Raw genomic sequence first — 14,402 nt, 5'->3', positions numbered from 1 at the left:
AACGAGAAAACTTGCTGCTCGGTGACACAGAACGATAGACACACAAGTTTGCGTGACGAACGGAAATTGTGTTTGCACGACAGACTTCTTCAGTCAGAGGGAACGTTGTTTGCTTCGAATGTTTCATTCTGAACTGCGCTTAATCGGTATTTATATAAACAAAACAATTGCATAAACACGATTGTGTGGTAATATTTCACGTCGAATCTAAAATTGTAAATCAATTGTATAGTTTTATCGTTAGTAATAACAATTCACGTAGGTATTCCTTATTCAGTGACGTTTCGAGTAAAAGTTAACTTAAAATTTCTCTTACCATCCCAGCGTAGAAAACAAAATAATTATAGTGAAAATGAATATAATAAAGCAGACTTTATTTTGCATGTTTTAATTAGTTTGCAGAATATTAAATTAACATGCGATGAAGAGACAGATGAACCATTTTTTAGTACACCGAAACCATAGATCTTCCTTTATTTCTACATTTTTGCAGAATTCCATGGAAACGGTTTCGTTATTTAGATACTAGAGGTTTCCGTGTAGCTAGAAACAAAATTGTTGAGTTTCCATGGTCGGCAACACAACTCTCTCGCCATGCTGTATGTTCCAGCTTCATTGTTATTTTATCTCCGCCATCCTATCACTCATGCCGAATATTTTGGGATAAACAGATCCATTCTAGTCGAAGTACACTTGAAAAATCTATTTTCCTCTTTCGAGGATTTCGTTCGTTTCAAAACAATCCTTATTTTCGTGGCAAACCGAGATAGTGGCATTCGTTCACTTAAGATGGATTTTCATCGCGAACTGGGTCGAGTGAACAATGTAGAAATTCATTTTTTCTGCTTTAATTATTCGTACTTATGATTGCATCAACCTTGCAGAATTAGTACCTATTTATCTCAGCTTTGTCAGATTTAATGTTAACAGTTTTGTATTCTTAAGAAGTATAGTAGCTTCTTAGTGTTACTGGTATTTCTAGCAGTTCTCAATGTTTGAATTTGCCTCGAGAATTCTGTCTCTCACATTTCAGGCATTTAATCAATACATCTACTGTGAATTGTGTTCCACATGTTTCAGATGAATTATCCTCGTGTGGATGATTCCGAGTCTTGCTCGTATATTCTGTTCCTTACTGAGCTGATTAATTTGTTATCACCTTATATAACATTATATAAATAATTACACTTATTTATACTAATTTCATTATTATAATAACTATTTTATAATTCCATAATTATATTACTTCGTAACAGTATATTTTATTTCAAAATAAATCATTAATAATTAATTGGCAATGTTGTTGAGCATTAAAGATTTAATTTCCATTAGAGAAAACATAATTTATTAGCGTAACAATTTACAATTGCTACTACATTTGCAATGTATTTACGTACACGAAACATTGTATTTCTAAAAAGTGTTGTCACTACTGTATGCAACATGATAGATCCAAGCGAGAAGGGTTGAATACTATAAAGAATACAAATTCGTTAGTTTCCTGGTCAAATATTGGCTAAGAATCACCGATCTAGAGTAACCATTAAAATAAATTGGATCTACTAGAGAATTAATTGCTGGACTGCAAGCAACTTTTAACGAATTCCTACGTTCGATCTCCTGCGTGCTGTTTAAGTGGGGTGGCAGGATGACCTTTAAATATACGAACAGATTGTCGAAAAGGATCAGTTCTGTACGTAAAAATCCAAATTAACGGGAACAAAGGTCTCGCTCGAGCGTGATTGATTCGATCGTTCAGCCGTCACCGAGCGTTTAAGCCGCAAATCCGCTCGAGCTTGAGGTTGCGCTTTTTTTTTTTCAAACGGTCAAATATATGGAGGTTTTACAGCGTCACCCGTTCCGACGGGGCGATCTATTGAATTTTTTACGCTTCCGTAATTACGCATAACAATCAATTTGAGCCGATAACGACCGCGCACCGACTGCGGTTAATTTTATTGATTTGTTAACGTTTCCAACGTTGGCCCCTCGCTTGGCGACTAATTGCTATTGCATACGAATGGTTTGATTCATATTCGACACGCGTCCCAATGAGTTGCCGAAATTGTTTGCGTTTTATTCGAGAGAGCTGGGAAACATACATTTTTAAGTTTCAAGCTTGATTCCTGCGCGTGGGAAAAATAATGAAATTATTTTAGAGAATTTTAACAAGGAATTCTATTGAGTACACTTATAATACGTACATTTTCAAATAGCTTCAAACTTCAACTTGATGAAGCTTGGAAACATAGAATTTTATGCTTCAAGCTTGTTTCTTGCACGTGGGAAAAGTAATGAAATTATTTTAGAGGATTTCAACAAGTAATTCTATTGAGTACACTTATAATATGTAAATTTTCGAACAGCTTCAAACTTCAACTTGAAGAAGCTTGGAAACATAGAATTTTATGCTTCAAGCTTGATTCTTGCGCGTGGGAAAAGTAATGAAATTATTTTAGAGGATTCTAACAAGCAATTCTATCGATTATTCTTACAATACGTACATTTTGAAACAGTTTCAAACTTCTGTTGGATCTGTACGCGATATCATCTTTGATCAATTCGATAATCATTCGGTGTTAGCAAATTCATTGATGCATTTCCAAAGTCGACCCCCGATACTAGGAAATGGAAACGTTGTTAAACGTTTAATTGGGTCTGTCAAATTGGGCTTCCCTAATCACCAATTCGATACTTTCGTCAGGTAAGCCCGGTTCGAATGATTAATAGACTCGACTGGCGGTTGGTGGTTGGCTCGTATTCGGGGAGAACTAATCACCGCAACCTCATGAGAATATCGCGTGTATGTCGGTCGAAAATCAACAACGGGAGAATGCATTCCGGCTAGATACAACAGGTGCAAGCAGGTGTCTTTACTTACAGAGGCAGCCCGGTAAATGGGAAGTGGCATCACGGTAATCCAATTATTCTGGATTTACGTTTACCCGTGCCTCCATTATGTTTGCGCCAATATCACGATGCCAGCTATCTTAGCGGTGGTCGACAAATTTCGCGGACGACACTCCGCACTCTGTTTGGCTGATCTTCCTTTCCGTCGTCTCGGTCATAAATGCGTCGATGCGCTATCAATTCTGTAACCGCGTTTCCAGTCGCGGACGCTGCGGAAACATTTGCGTGAAACTTTTATTCGAACTTGCTGTTTATGCACGAACGGAATTGATATTGGTGGAAACACGCAGATAGGAATTAAACTTCTATCCTCGACGGGAACCATCGTCGCTGGCCTCGCCGAGTGTATAAATCTGTTATTATTATCGTTCCGTCAACGTACACGGCCCTGCAAAAGCTTGGCCAAGCATGCTAATCAGAGCGAAACTTACGTATTTCCCAGAAAACTGAAACTGTGTGCTCTGACTATGAAGTTCATTTAAGTTGTGCCAAGCTGGTGGTTGATTATGTAGACTTATGCTGTGTAGGGAGCTCAAACATTAACGATAATCATTCCAAATCTGGAATACTTTGTGTACTTATGGCTGGGGTTAGGTCTGATATAGGCTTGAACATTCTTGCAAACAATTTTACATTTGACATACTTTCGACGAGTTAATAAGGATATTCTACATCATTAACACCTGTGTTGTTATTAGACTGCGAATATTTATGCATGTGTACAGAAGGATGTGTACAAATGTACAAATATATAAAATATAAAATATAAAAAGTAAAATACACGTTACAACGTTTAGAAAACATACTTTAACACGTTGAGAGCCACGCTAATTTTTGTGAAACTTTGTATTGACTAAAATTTTATTTTGAAATCATTCGATTTATTTTCTTTCACACCTCATCTTCAGAATAAATTTTTTATATTCCTAAAGTTCTGTCACCCATGTATGGGTGACGTTGCAGTCAACGTGTCAATTTAAGCTTTCTGCTCGATATCACAACAAGAATTTGCGCAAATATCCGCAGTCTATTCGTTGTAAACGCGAAATAGAGCCCTGTACCTAAATTAACGTTAACCCATTTGTTTTTCAAAATTGAACGTACACCGCATCGAAAGAAAACGAGGGCTCGTATATCGCGGGCATGAAAACAGTACCCGGTTTCATCGCCACCCCAGCGTTAAGCTCGCGTCCCTGCTATGCTCGCAGCGGCGTTCAAGTGGATGCAATTATTAGATACGAGCCCGTGGGGGTAATTTACGTAACTGAAAGTTACTCCGTCGAAACCATTCTTTGCGCGATATATATAGGAAGCAACGGCGCGGACTAGTAATGGCTATGTACAGGTTGGGGGTACGGGAGGTGCACGTAACGCGTGTACATAAATTCCGTAAAGGTCTCTCTCCCCAGCTACCTACAGACACGCGCTCTCCAGAAATGAGCTGCGAAGCATGGCTATCAAAGTGCGCGCGCGGCTGTTTGCAAATGGCAGGCCCGTAATTAAAGCAATTCTCTTTTATCCGCAGCTGCCGCCGTCGCTGAGACTTACAGCTGGAACGGAAACGCGAGACGTCGTATTTCACCGGCGCTGCGCGAAATCAGGCTTGAGAGCGTTTCGTCTTAATTATTAGTAACGAGATCACGTTGACAAATTAGCTCTTTGCACGGGCCCCTGGCGTGATCGAAACGAACGCCGACGGTTCGTGACATGCGACGGACTCCTGTCCGCCCCTCGCTCCGACCGCCCCAGCTTCCACCGACCGAATACTCGTAACTCCGGCATCCCTTGATTGGGCCAAATTGTCCAGCCTCGTCGTGGAAATTGGATTTTCCTAATAAATTCGGTTTGTAACGAGACTGGCCTGTTGTTACAATAATGCTCGATGGAGTCGTTTCTGACAGAGACGGGCGGCTCGAATTGGTAGGCGACGAATATTGGAGGTAGCCGTAAGCAATGGTGTTTTTTTTCTACCGAATTTTATTTTATGTTAGAGTCAATACAGTTTCAGATTACGATATGAGCGATACGGATCCCAAGTATTATAGAATTCATACAAATGAAAGGCGAGGCTAATAGTTATTCAGATGGGAAATATACGACAAAATTGAAAGGACAACGAACTGTATTATAAATCCAAACTAAGGTTCACGTTGAGCGAATAAGAAGCTTACCTGCATAACTACCCAATTTAATAAATCGATACGGAGAGTCTCCATTCATCTCCCATTATTCAAATAAAATTCTGCCTCTCTCTGAAACAAACTTAAATAATACCATCTACGACGACAGAAGAAATTTATCTAAATTAAACGATAGGTTCGATGTTTCCAAATAAATTTTGTATCATAAACATAGTCATATGTAAAGTTTATTAATCTATATATTTATTTGTAACCAACTAATCATCAAACTTATCATTAATTATTATTCATTCAGACAAATTTCTTGAATAGAAATAGGTGGTACAAATACTTATGGAACTCACTGTACATCGTCGCCTGATGTCTCAACGCAACGTTTGGGAATTGATACCTATCGGTACTAATGACTATATTATTAGTATCGGTCCACTGCGCGAGAATTAGATTTCGTGATCGAAGAGTAATCGTTCGGCGACGCCCACGAGTGTTGCCAATCCTATTAATTTATTCATAGCGTTATTTAAGCGAGGTAAGTAAGATGTCGTTTCGCTATAGATTGATAATTGGGCGTTCGCCATCGAACCGAATACCGATCCCGCGGCCCGAGCGAGGATTAGAATTTAAATGGAACATTAGCGGAATTCAGCGTACTCGAATCGGTTGCGCGCTAACGAGCACTTGTATATTATATGCACGTCTTGTATTGCATTAATCGTGTTAACGCGCATCGGTGATTTTAGAGAGAAACCGCTGACGATTTAACGCCGCAGATACGTACGCAAGTTCGTAGTTACCGGAGCTTACGACGGATAAACTATTGTTTAATAGTTCAGGGAGCCTGGATAATATGGATTACAGTTAGGTTTATTTTCAAACTTGGGGAAAGTAACAGGGACTGAATATCTGAAAAATAATGCAGAATACTATACTCAAACTAAATACTACACTATTCTACACGAAACTATTCTTTACCATGTGGATATGAAAGTATTAATACAATGCATTATGATGCAGGACATAATTTTTAACGAACCAATAATTTGGTACTGAATAAGGTACAATTTATAAAATGTTTCACAGGTTACATTCGATGCTTGACTGTCCATCACTATTAGATTGGTACAAAAATAATTTCATTCTTTACCGGTCAATTTTCGAATGTCACAAATCAAATTGCAATAAAACGTATATTATTACAATATCAAATAGTAGACTCGGGGAGGAATTTTTCTATTGAGATAACAGAAGCATGCTACATTCATATGTACATACAGTCAGTAGTATAAATATTAAATATTCGTACCTTCTGTGTTTAGTTAAGGAATTTGTCTAAATAAGTTTCATGTTCTCAAACAAATGTTTCATTATATATATACAAGTGTATTATTTAATTTAGACAAATTCCTTCAATAAACTCAGAGGTTGCGAATATTTATGGGACTGACTGTATATGTACATTCTATTCCGCACTTGTCATTAAAATGCATTGCATGTAGGCGTAACGAAACTTATGAACGGTGGTGTAGCTGACCGACGTTCGCTGAATTTTATTTGAGATTTTATAGAACACAATAAGGTGAAATTGAGTTCCCGCGGAGCTTGATTACGGGCATTTGCATCTCTTTGCGTTTAATCTGTTCAATTATCCCGTAATGGCACGGCACTTCGCTGGGATTTCTTGCTACCGATGTTTGATGTTCTGATTTTCCTTTCAGGAGGGTTCCGGACAATGGGTCAGTCTAGATTTCGAGCTCGAAGTGAAAGGTGCCGAAATCATCGGCACAAAAAAGCCAACCGGGCACTCCCTTCTCATAGATTGCCGTTTGGAGCTCCCTTTCGGTAAGTCAGCAGAAAATTTTCCTTATTCGATGTAGACCAGTGGTGACGCATGCCTGTCGTATGTAAAGCGTACGTGCTCGCGAACGTGTGTGTACCCGCATCGTATAGATAAATGAATAGAAACGTTCTACCAAGTAATGAAACGCATATCGGTGAAATTTTCGTTCTACGAATGACGACGAATATTTTAAAAATTGTTTGGAATATTGAAACAAATTAATTTTAAAAATATATTCCATCGGAGTAGTTGTGTGCCTTGGGTGTGATTGGTATACGACCTCTGACCATCTACGTTCGAAATGTAATAAAAACTGAAGCTTGTTACTCGTCAAACGTAATGGATTCTATGAAAATAAATATTGGACACTTTCGTTCATTGTATTCCACGACATGGATTCGCTGTTTTTTATTTCAATCGTTTTAAAGCTTCCGCAAGAGAAACTTCAAGTGATTTAAGGAAATTAAATATTACGCGCAAAGGTAGAGTATTCATTGAAATGTTGTGCAATTCAATCAATGATTTGGCATTAATACGCTTTCGTTATTAACCGAGGCCAGGTCTGTTGAAGTAAACTTCGTTTAAACAGAAACTTTGATTGCTTCCGTACTCGACTAAGTCGATTCGACGGTTGTTTAAACATTTTGACTGTTCTCCGCAATGAAACTGTTTCGTTTAAAGAAAATTTGTATCGATACCTGTACCGGTATTCTAATGAAATAATAAATAATTAAGAGAGTCGATGTTCTCATCGTTCGTTTAGATTAAATCTGAAAATTGATGATGGTTCTACTCGTGAATCGATAAATTTGTTAATATGTATCACCTACTGTGACAAGTATTTTATGGAGGTCGTATACTCATTTCCACTATATAGTGTGTCTTGAAATGATGAGACAAGTTGAAACACGTGAATTTTGTATGGCGGAAGGAATTAAGGAGTATTTTGTCATTTTGCAATCCGTTGCTACGTTTTCCTAGGTGAATACATTGAAGCATATGACAACGCGAAATATAATATATTGATGGCTTACCTTTAACTATTTTTCATAGATTTAATTTATTCCTACTTTCGTGATATTTCTTGGTACAGATTTGGATATGGATATATCTGGATAAAAGATTAAAAATTCTATCAATTTTCTAAAATTTCCTTACATTTCAAAAACTTGATCACAGATTGCAAAATATCTCCATAAATCTTCTATTTCTCGTGGCATTATCAAATTGCATGCTTCATCGTGTCCCATAATTTTAAGTAACGCTCTGTAAACGTTACGTTTGCAAATCGAAAGGCACAGGACTCTCGAAGCAGATTACAATCAACGCAATTACAACTACCGTTGTTAGATTATCGTTTCTATTCATTCATCAATTCCCCAAAGAGACCCCCAAGCGAAAGGTGATCATGGTGCACACAATATGCGCCATGCAATCCGTTGCGATAGTTGCGAACGGTGACGCGAAACAAGTAGAATGCTCTATAATGCGTGAGACATCGTCGAGCGTGAAGCGATTGCCAAAAGCACCCTCGCAGTAACAATCACATCTCGAGACGCCGCGAGGAATCGACGTAGATCGAACCGTGTTCCAATCGACGCCGATCGCTGCAGTCGACCGACGTAATCGGTGGAAACAACCCCGTGGCGTTAAATCGACGGAAAAAGGAAGGTAGACAGAGGTTTAAGGGGGTAACATTTTATTTCTGGATCAAGAAATAGATATTTGTTTTAATATTCTCGTTACCTGAGATTTTTAAAATATTTGTATGAAATTATACTTAAGACATTTCCAAATTGCTAAAGCTATACCCATTTATGCATATTGAAAGAAAATGTTTTCTTTTTTTGAAAGGATTTCAAAAAGGAGTTGATTGTACATAGTATCTACTATTGTAATTGAAGAATAATTGGATTGGTAATTATTTAAAAAAGTTATTTACCTAAAACTGATATTAACATAACTGATACAACATACTGCATATATTGATTAATATGGGTAATATATTCCCTTATATAACTATATTTTTATATTCATTTATGTGCATAATTATATTCCATTTTTGGAGATTTATTCTATTACTACCATATCGAATTTGCATTTTTCTATAAAGACTGCATCTAATTCTGTATATTTATCCATCCCAAGACATTTTCTGCTAAAAACACACGAACCGTTTAAAGTAATCGAGGAAGTACGAATAGTTTTGCGACTCACTGTAGTTGGGGTAGTCGAAGCCGATGGGTAGCGTCGCGACGGTTGAATCCGAAAGGGTCGAGTGAAATTGGCTGGCAGTAACCAGAAGCACTCGTGTAATCGAGGCGATAATGAAATGCCAGAGGATCGTGCCATTCGACTGTGATCGACGTGGATCCCACTTGAGGAAAAAATGAAGACAGAATGGGTTCCGGGCCGCGCTACTTTGTTCGAGCGCGGTTCGAACTTTTAATTGAGTACGTCTAGGAACTTGTCGAGGCTTTGGGGAGGTTCTCGGTACGTTCCTCTATCGTATATTCAGCGCCATCGTGTTCCATAACACCGTGAGAACGTACGCGTGTGCCTCGAGGATTATTTCTATGTGTGGAATTTCCGAAGTCGAGGAAAGGAAGTTGCGAAGAGGAGACTGGAAAAGACTCGAGCGGGTTTCCGAAGAAAATAGAAGTCTCACGAAGTTTCTTTCCTCGAACTTCCGCCAGCTTCCAGTGCGTTGCAACAATTGACTTCTGCCTCGTCGCCTGAGAAATTAACGTAAAACCAGATTTCTTCATTTCGAGCAATTCGTTACTCCGTTGGAAAAGTTATTTACCTAAAATTTATTTTTCTTTATATATAGTGCGGTTTTTTCTAAGCAAAGTTTTAACGAACATTCAGAGAAAGACGTGCACAGTTTAATCAAGGATACATTTTTCTTCTTTATGATATTTTTCCATCTCCCTTTTAAATTTTGAATACTATTTTCATACAATTGTTTTGATATGAATTAAAAACATTAATTATCTCAGGTTTTACGTCATTCGTGTTTGACATACTTTTTCATCCTACCAAATAATTTTGTGAGCTTCTGAAGAGGCAACAATTATTTTTAAAACGTAATATGATTCATATGCTCTTGCATCATCTTTTATTTTGAATCATTGTAAAACACTGAGTTATTTACGTTACCTTTTCAAAGACTGAAAATATACCGCGGACACAGAAAAATCTTATACCTCCCTTTAGAGGAAACATTCGAGTTCCACTTGAATTATTAACCATAATTTTTACCTATTTCTTAAATCTTAACAAAATCGCATTAAATATAAAAAGACCGAATATATTCAGTGCCAGCATGTTCCATAATGCCGTGAGAACCTACGTACGTGCTTCGAGGATTACTTCTATGTGGAATTTCCGAAGTCGAGGAAAGAAAACTGCGAAGAGGAGACTGGAAAAGTCTCGAACGGATTTCTGAAGAATATAGAAAATAAAAGTTTCAAAAAGTTTCGTTTCTCAAACTTCTGTCAGGTTCCGGTTTGTTGCAAGAATCGAGCTCTGCTTCGTCGCTTGAAAAATTAACGTAAAAACCGGAAGCGGTTCTGGCCACCGATTTCTTCGTTCTGAGCGGTTCGTCTTTCGTCGAGGAAGTAGGAAAGGGGAAGTGGGCACTTCGAACTTCCCAAAACGAGATCTTGCAATATTAAATCCACCATCAACAGGAATTCGCGGGGTTATAGTCTGACGTTGGGATGTATTCGTCGCGATGAAGTGTATACAAAGAACTAGTTTAACAATACTGTCTTTGGAACAGTAATATTTTGCTGAAAAATAATAAAATAAAATAGTAATATTATACATGTTATAATTCCCCTGAAGAAAATCAGCATAATAACTAATAGATGGAAAAAATAAATCTTCACCAAATTCTCCTTTTATTCCAAATTTTACAATTTAAAAATCATAAAGAAAAATCACCACTTTGTATCAGTTCTTAAAAATTGTACTCATGTCTTTTTCAATATTTCTTCTCAAAATCAATATCATTCAAAGAAGATATCGAAGTGGTTATTGTTATAGAAGCAAAATAGTAATGGTTTTTTTTCCAGAAAGAAGCATTTTCCGATCAACGCGTACAGCTTCATTTAAAATCGTTTCAATTCGCTCGTTCTCGTTACGTTGCAACTTTCTTAATCCCGAACGATCGATATTAAAGCAACCGCTGGCTTTCATGCTAAAAAAGAATACCATGGCTATGAACACCTATATAAAAGCGTCGATCTGATTCGTTGATCAACCGTACGCATTGCAATCCAACCGCCCATGCATTATTTATGGGGGCCGGAATAACTGTGGAAAAATGTAAATCTGGCTTCTCATGGCTTAGAGCGCGGTTTTAACTGATTTAGACCAACAGATAAACGATATTTACAAGGGAACAGTACTGCGAACGTAAATAGTTTGGGTTAAATGAGAACAGTGCTTGGTTGTTTAATCTAAAGGGTAAACAAAAATGGTAGGGAAACATTGAAAAAATAGTAATACAAATTTAAGTAGAAAAGTATATGTCAATAATATCGACAGCGTTTGAGCCATTTATTGCAATGTTGCATATGTCTGGTCTCAGATCTTTTCAGAATAAAAAATGTTTATATTGATCAAAACTTTGCACATGAAAGAACGAAGACGAGGAGTAACATAATATGATTACATAAATTGTGAAGAAGAACTTTATAATGATCATAAACTTGTCGATTCATAACCTTCGTAAAGATGGCAAAGCGTAGTAGACTAAATGATATCTGTAGCTAGAATATTTATAAATTAAAACTTACAAAATATTTTGAAATTTATAATTATTTATACGGTATAAACGTTATTGAAATTATGTAAAGCTATAGATCATAGGAAAGAAAGCATCTGCAATAAAGGAGAATTAAACCCAAATATAAAAAAAAGTACTGCTCGTGGCTTCAGTTTTATGCTTTCATTTCATGTTAATTTTCAAACTTTCTCAACACTGTAGCCACGAAGGCTAATAAATTAACGTGGCAGACGTAAAGGATGGATATTGCGCGAGTGATATTGTTCGTTTTTCGATTACCAGTAGAAAGAAATTTATTCAGAACGGCATCAACATCGATCACGATTATCTTTCATCTGTCGAGCTACTTTCGTTCCATTTGTTCCCGTCATATTTTTTAACCTTAGCAACAAGTTCAACTCTGTTTTAACGCTCCCGTATAGGTGACAAGTGAGCAACTACTTCCAACGAACTCTTTACTCCCTGGGGATAGATAGAGAAGGATTCGTCCGGTTCCCCTTTCCCGGAAGTGGCGTGCTTTCATCCATTCCCCGGTCACCGGCACATCAACGATCCATTACTATCGATCCCTGGTTCCCACGAAATAGGGTTAACGACATGTTGCGATTCGACCGCGTTTCTTCTCGGGGCACATGCATTTCTTAGATTCCAGGGACACGAAGAATTAGATTCCTTTCGGATGTACGTAAAATATTCTCTTCTTTGGATTATCAGGCTTAGAGTACCACTTTTAATAATAATTTGTTAAACATTCTATGTGTGACGTGCCTGTTAAGAAATTTTAATTTAGAATGAAAGTCAGAATGAAAAATGATTTCTTCAAATTATTATAACGATCGACTTGCATTCTTTTACCTTTTTAATACGCGGACTCCCACATCAAAATTTATACGACTTATTGTAGCATACAAATCATGAATTATTTTATCCATATCCTGGAGAGTGGTTAAAATTACAAAATCAAAATGTCTCCTGATGTCTTCAAATTTTCATGTATTCATTCTAAAACACGTACTTCTACGTATGTATGTATAATTAAACTTCATTTTTTATTTTACGAGTAAGACACCCGCGTAGGAAGTTACTTTTATATTTAATTTAATTTATTATTCGAAATTTTTATTTAGATTTGGATTCTGTTCGTCTCTGGTAGGTGCTTGCAACCCTCCTACGATTCCTCGGGGATGGTATCATCGCGCCGAACTTTTTTCATAACGTGCCATCGAATTCGCAATAGTTGCAGAATGAAATCAAAGTTTACCGCGAGATAAGACGCGATTTCGACGACCGATTCGCGAATTCTTCGCGTTGGTACGCGAGAAATGTGCTCCGCTGGCGAGTGTTTCCGTTCCGAGGAACTCCGGTTCGGCGAGCGGGCTTCCCCTGACGTAAAGGCGCAAATTATTTTTCGCCACGCGATGCTCCACTTGACCGTGTTGCGAAATGAGAAAAACGAGGCCGTTTATAATAAACCTACCGGCAACGAAAGCTGACGTTTCACCTACCACTCCTCTTCTTCCCCCCCCCCCCATTCCTTTTTGATCCGTTTCCTCGTTTTTTTCCCCTCTTTCTCATTTTCCTCTCAGCGAGTTCCTTCGGTTTCTCGAACCGCGCCAACTAGTTTAACGGAATTTCGCTGAATACCGTCGCGCTGTTCCCTGCGTTTTTCGTGTACGTTTCGTCGGCGTTTTTTCCCGTTCGAGTACGGGCTTCGGTTTAAATGGAAATTTGATCGTAAGTAACCGAAAGCAAAATTTCACCCCTTTACAGTTTTACTTTCGTGTGGCTGTGGTCGTACGTCCAATCCCTGTCGAATAGTTTTCAATCAAACGTAACGGTACGAAATTGTATGAAATTACTATGATTGTTTGTTAAATCGGTCTAATAGGAATAGAAAATAAAAAATATGTAAATATAGTCTCTCTGTTAGTTTTGACACTTGGACTGTCAGAGCATGAAAATGTCATCTGAAATAAATGATTTGTTATTCAATAACCAACAAAATTTTCGCATTTAATAGTATTAATCTTGATTATTCAGGCAAGTCATTATAAATATAAAAAGGTGAATATACCGAGAGCTTCGACACTTGAATTTAAGATTTTTTAAAAAGTGGAGTTAATCGATTTGTGCAGTGAAAGGCTCAAACCGCAGGCTTATAAATCGCTATTCAATTACTCTGAGCATGCAGTCCCCTATCGAGACTTTCTTAGTACCCCCTTCGCCTCGAATCCCCACCATCTATGATAAGATCTCTCGCGAAAGAACTGAGCGATTCGTCCCAGCCCATTTTTGTCCCTTTCTCTGTTTCTGGCTCTATCGTTTCGTTTGTTTCCTTCCTCCCTTTCCTATGCTGGTTCTAACCCTCTCATCTTTCCCTTTTCATTGCTCTTGAACGTTCTCCCTCCGGGAAGATCGACCTGGCCGCGTTTTCGTTCTCTCCCACGCTCGCCAGCCTCCCCGCTCCTCCCGTCGTTTCGTCGGCACAAAGAGGAGAGGAATAAGTATCAGAAAACGGATAGAGGGAAACTTGCCCGATACGATCGCGAGAGTCGAGTGTCTGTTTATCGTGGAAAGTATCGACATGTTCGGGAAGACGAGCTCATGACGATGAAAAAGTAAGATCTCTATCGCCGCGCGACGCTGAGACTCCGCGGTGCTACGACGCTAAACGCAATGTTTTAATCGCGTCATCGGTGGCTCGGGCTAAGATCGG

At 38.0% G+C, this 14,402-nt stretch overlaps 1 protein-coding gene across 1 annotated transcript in view; it reads left to right on the top strand.

Annotated features, from left to right (window-relative positions):
* LOC128875021 (uncharacterized) overlaps positions 1–14,402 on the top strand; it is a 114,672-nt gene that overhangs the window by 71,019 nt on the left and 29,251 nt on the right. The window contains exon 5 of the mRNA XM_054120304.1: positions 6,767–6,890. Within this exon, the coding sequence (XP_053976279.1) occupies positions 6,767–6,890 (124 nt within the window). The remainder of the gene's footprint in view (positions 1–6,766; positions 6,891–14,402) is intronic.

The sequence above is a fragment of the Hylaeus volcanicus genome, chromosome 4 (assembly GCF_026283585.1).
Source record: "Hylaeus volcanicus isolate JK05 chromosome 4, UHH_iyHylVolc1.0_haploid, whole genome shotgun sequence".
Taxonomy (NCBI): Eukaryota; Metazoa; Arthropoda; class Insecta; order Hymenoptera; family Colletidae; genus Hylaeus; species Hylaeus volcanicus.
The sequence above is the reverse complement of the archived record's forward strand: the minus strand, read 5'-3'. Positions and strand labels throughout refer to the sequence as shown.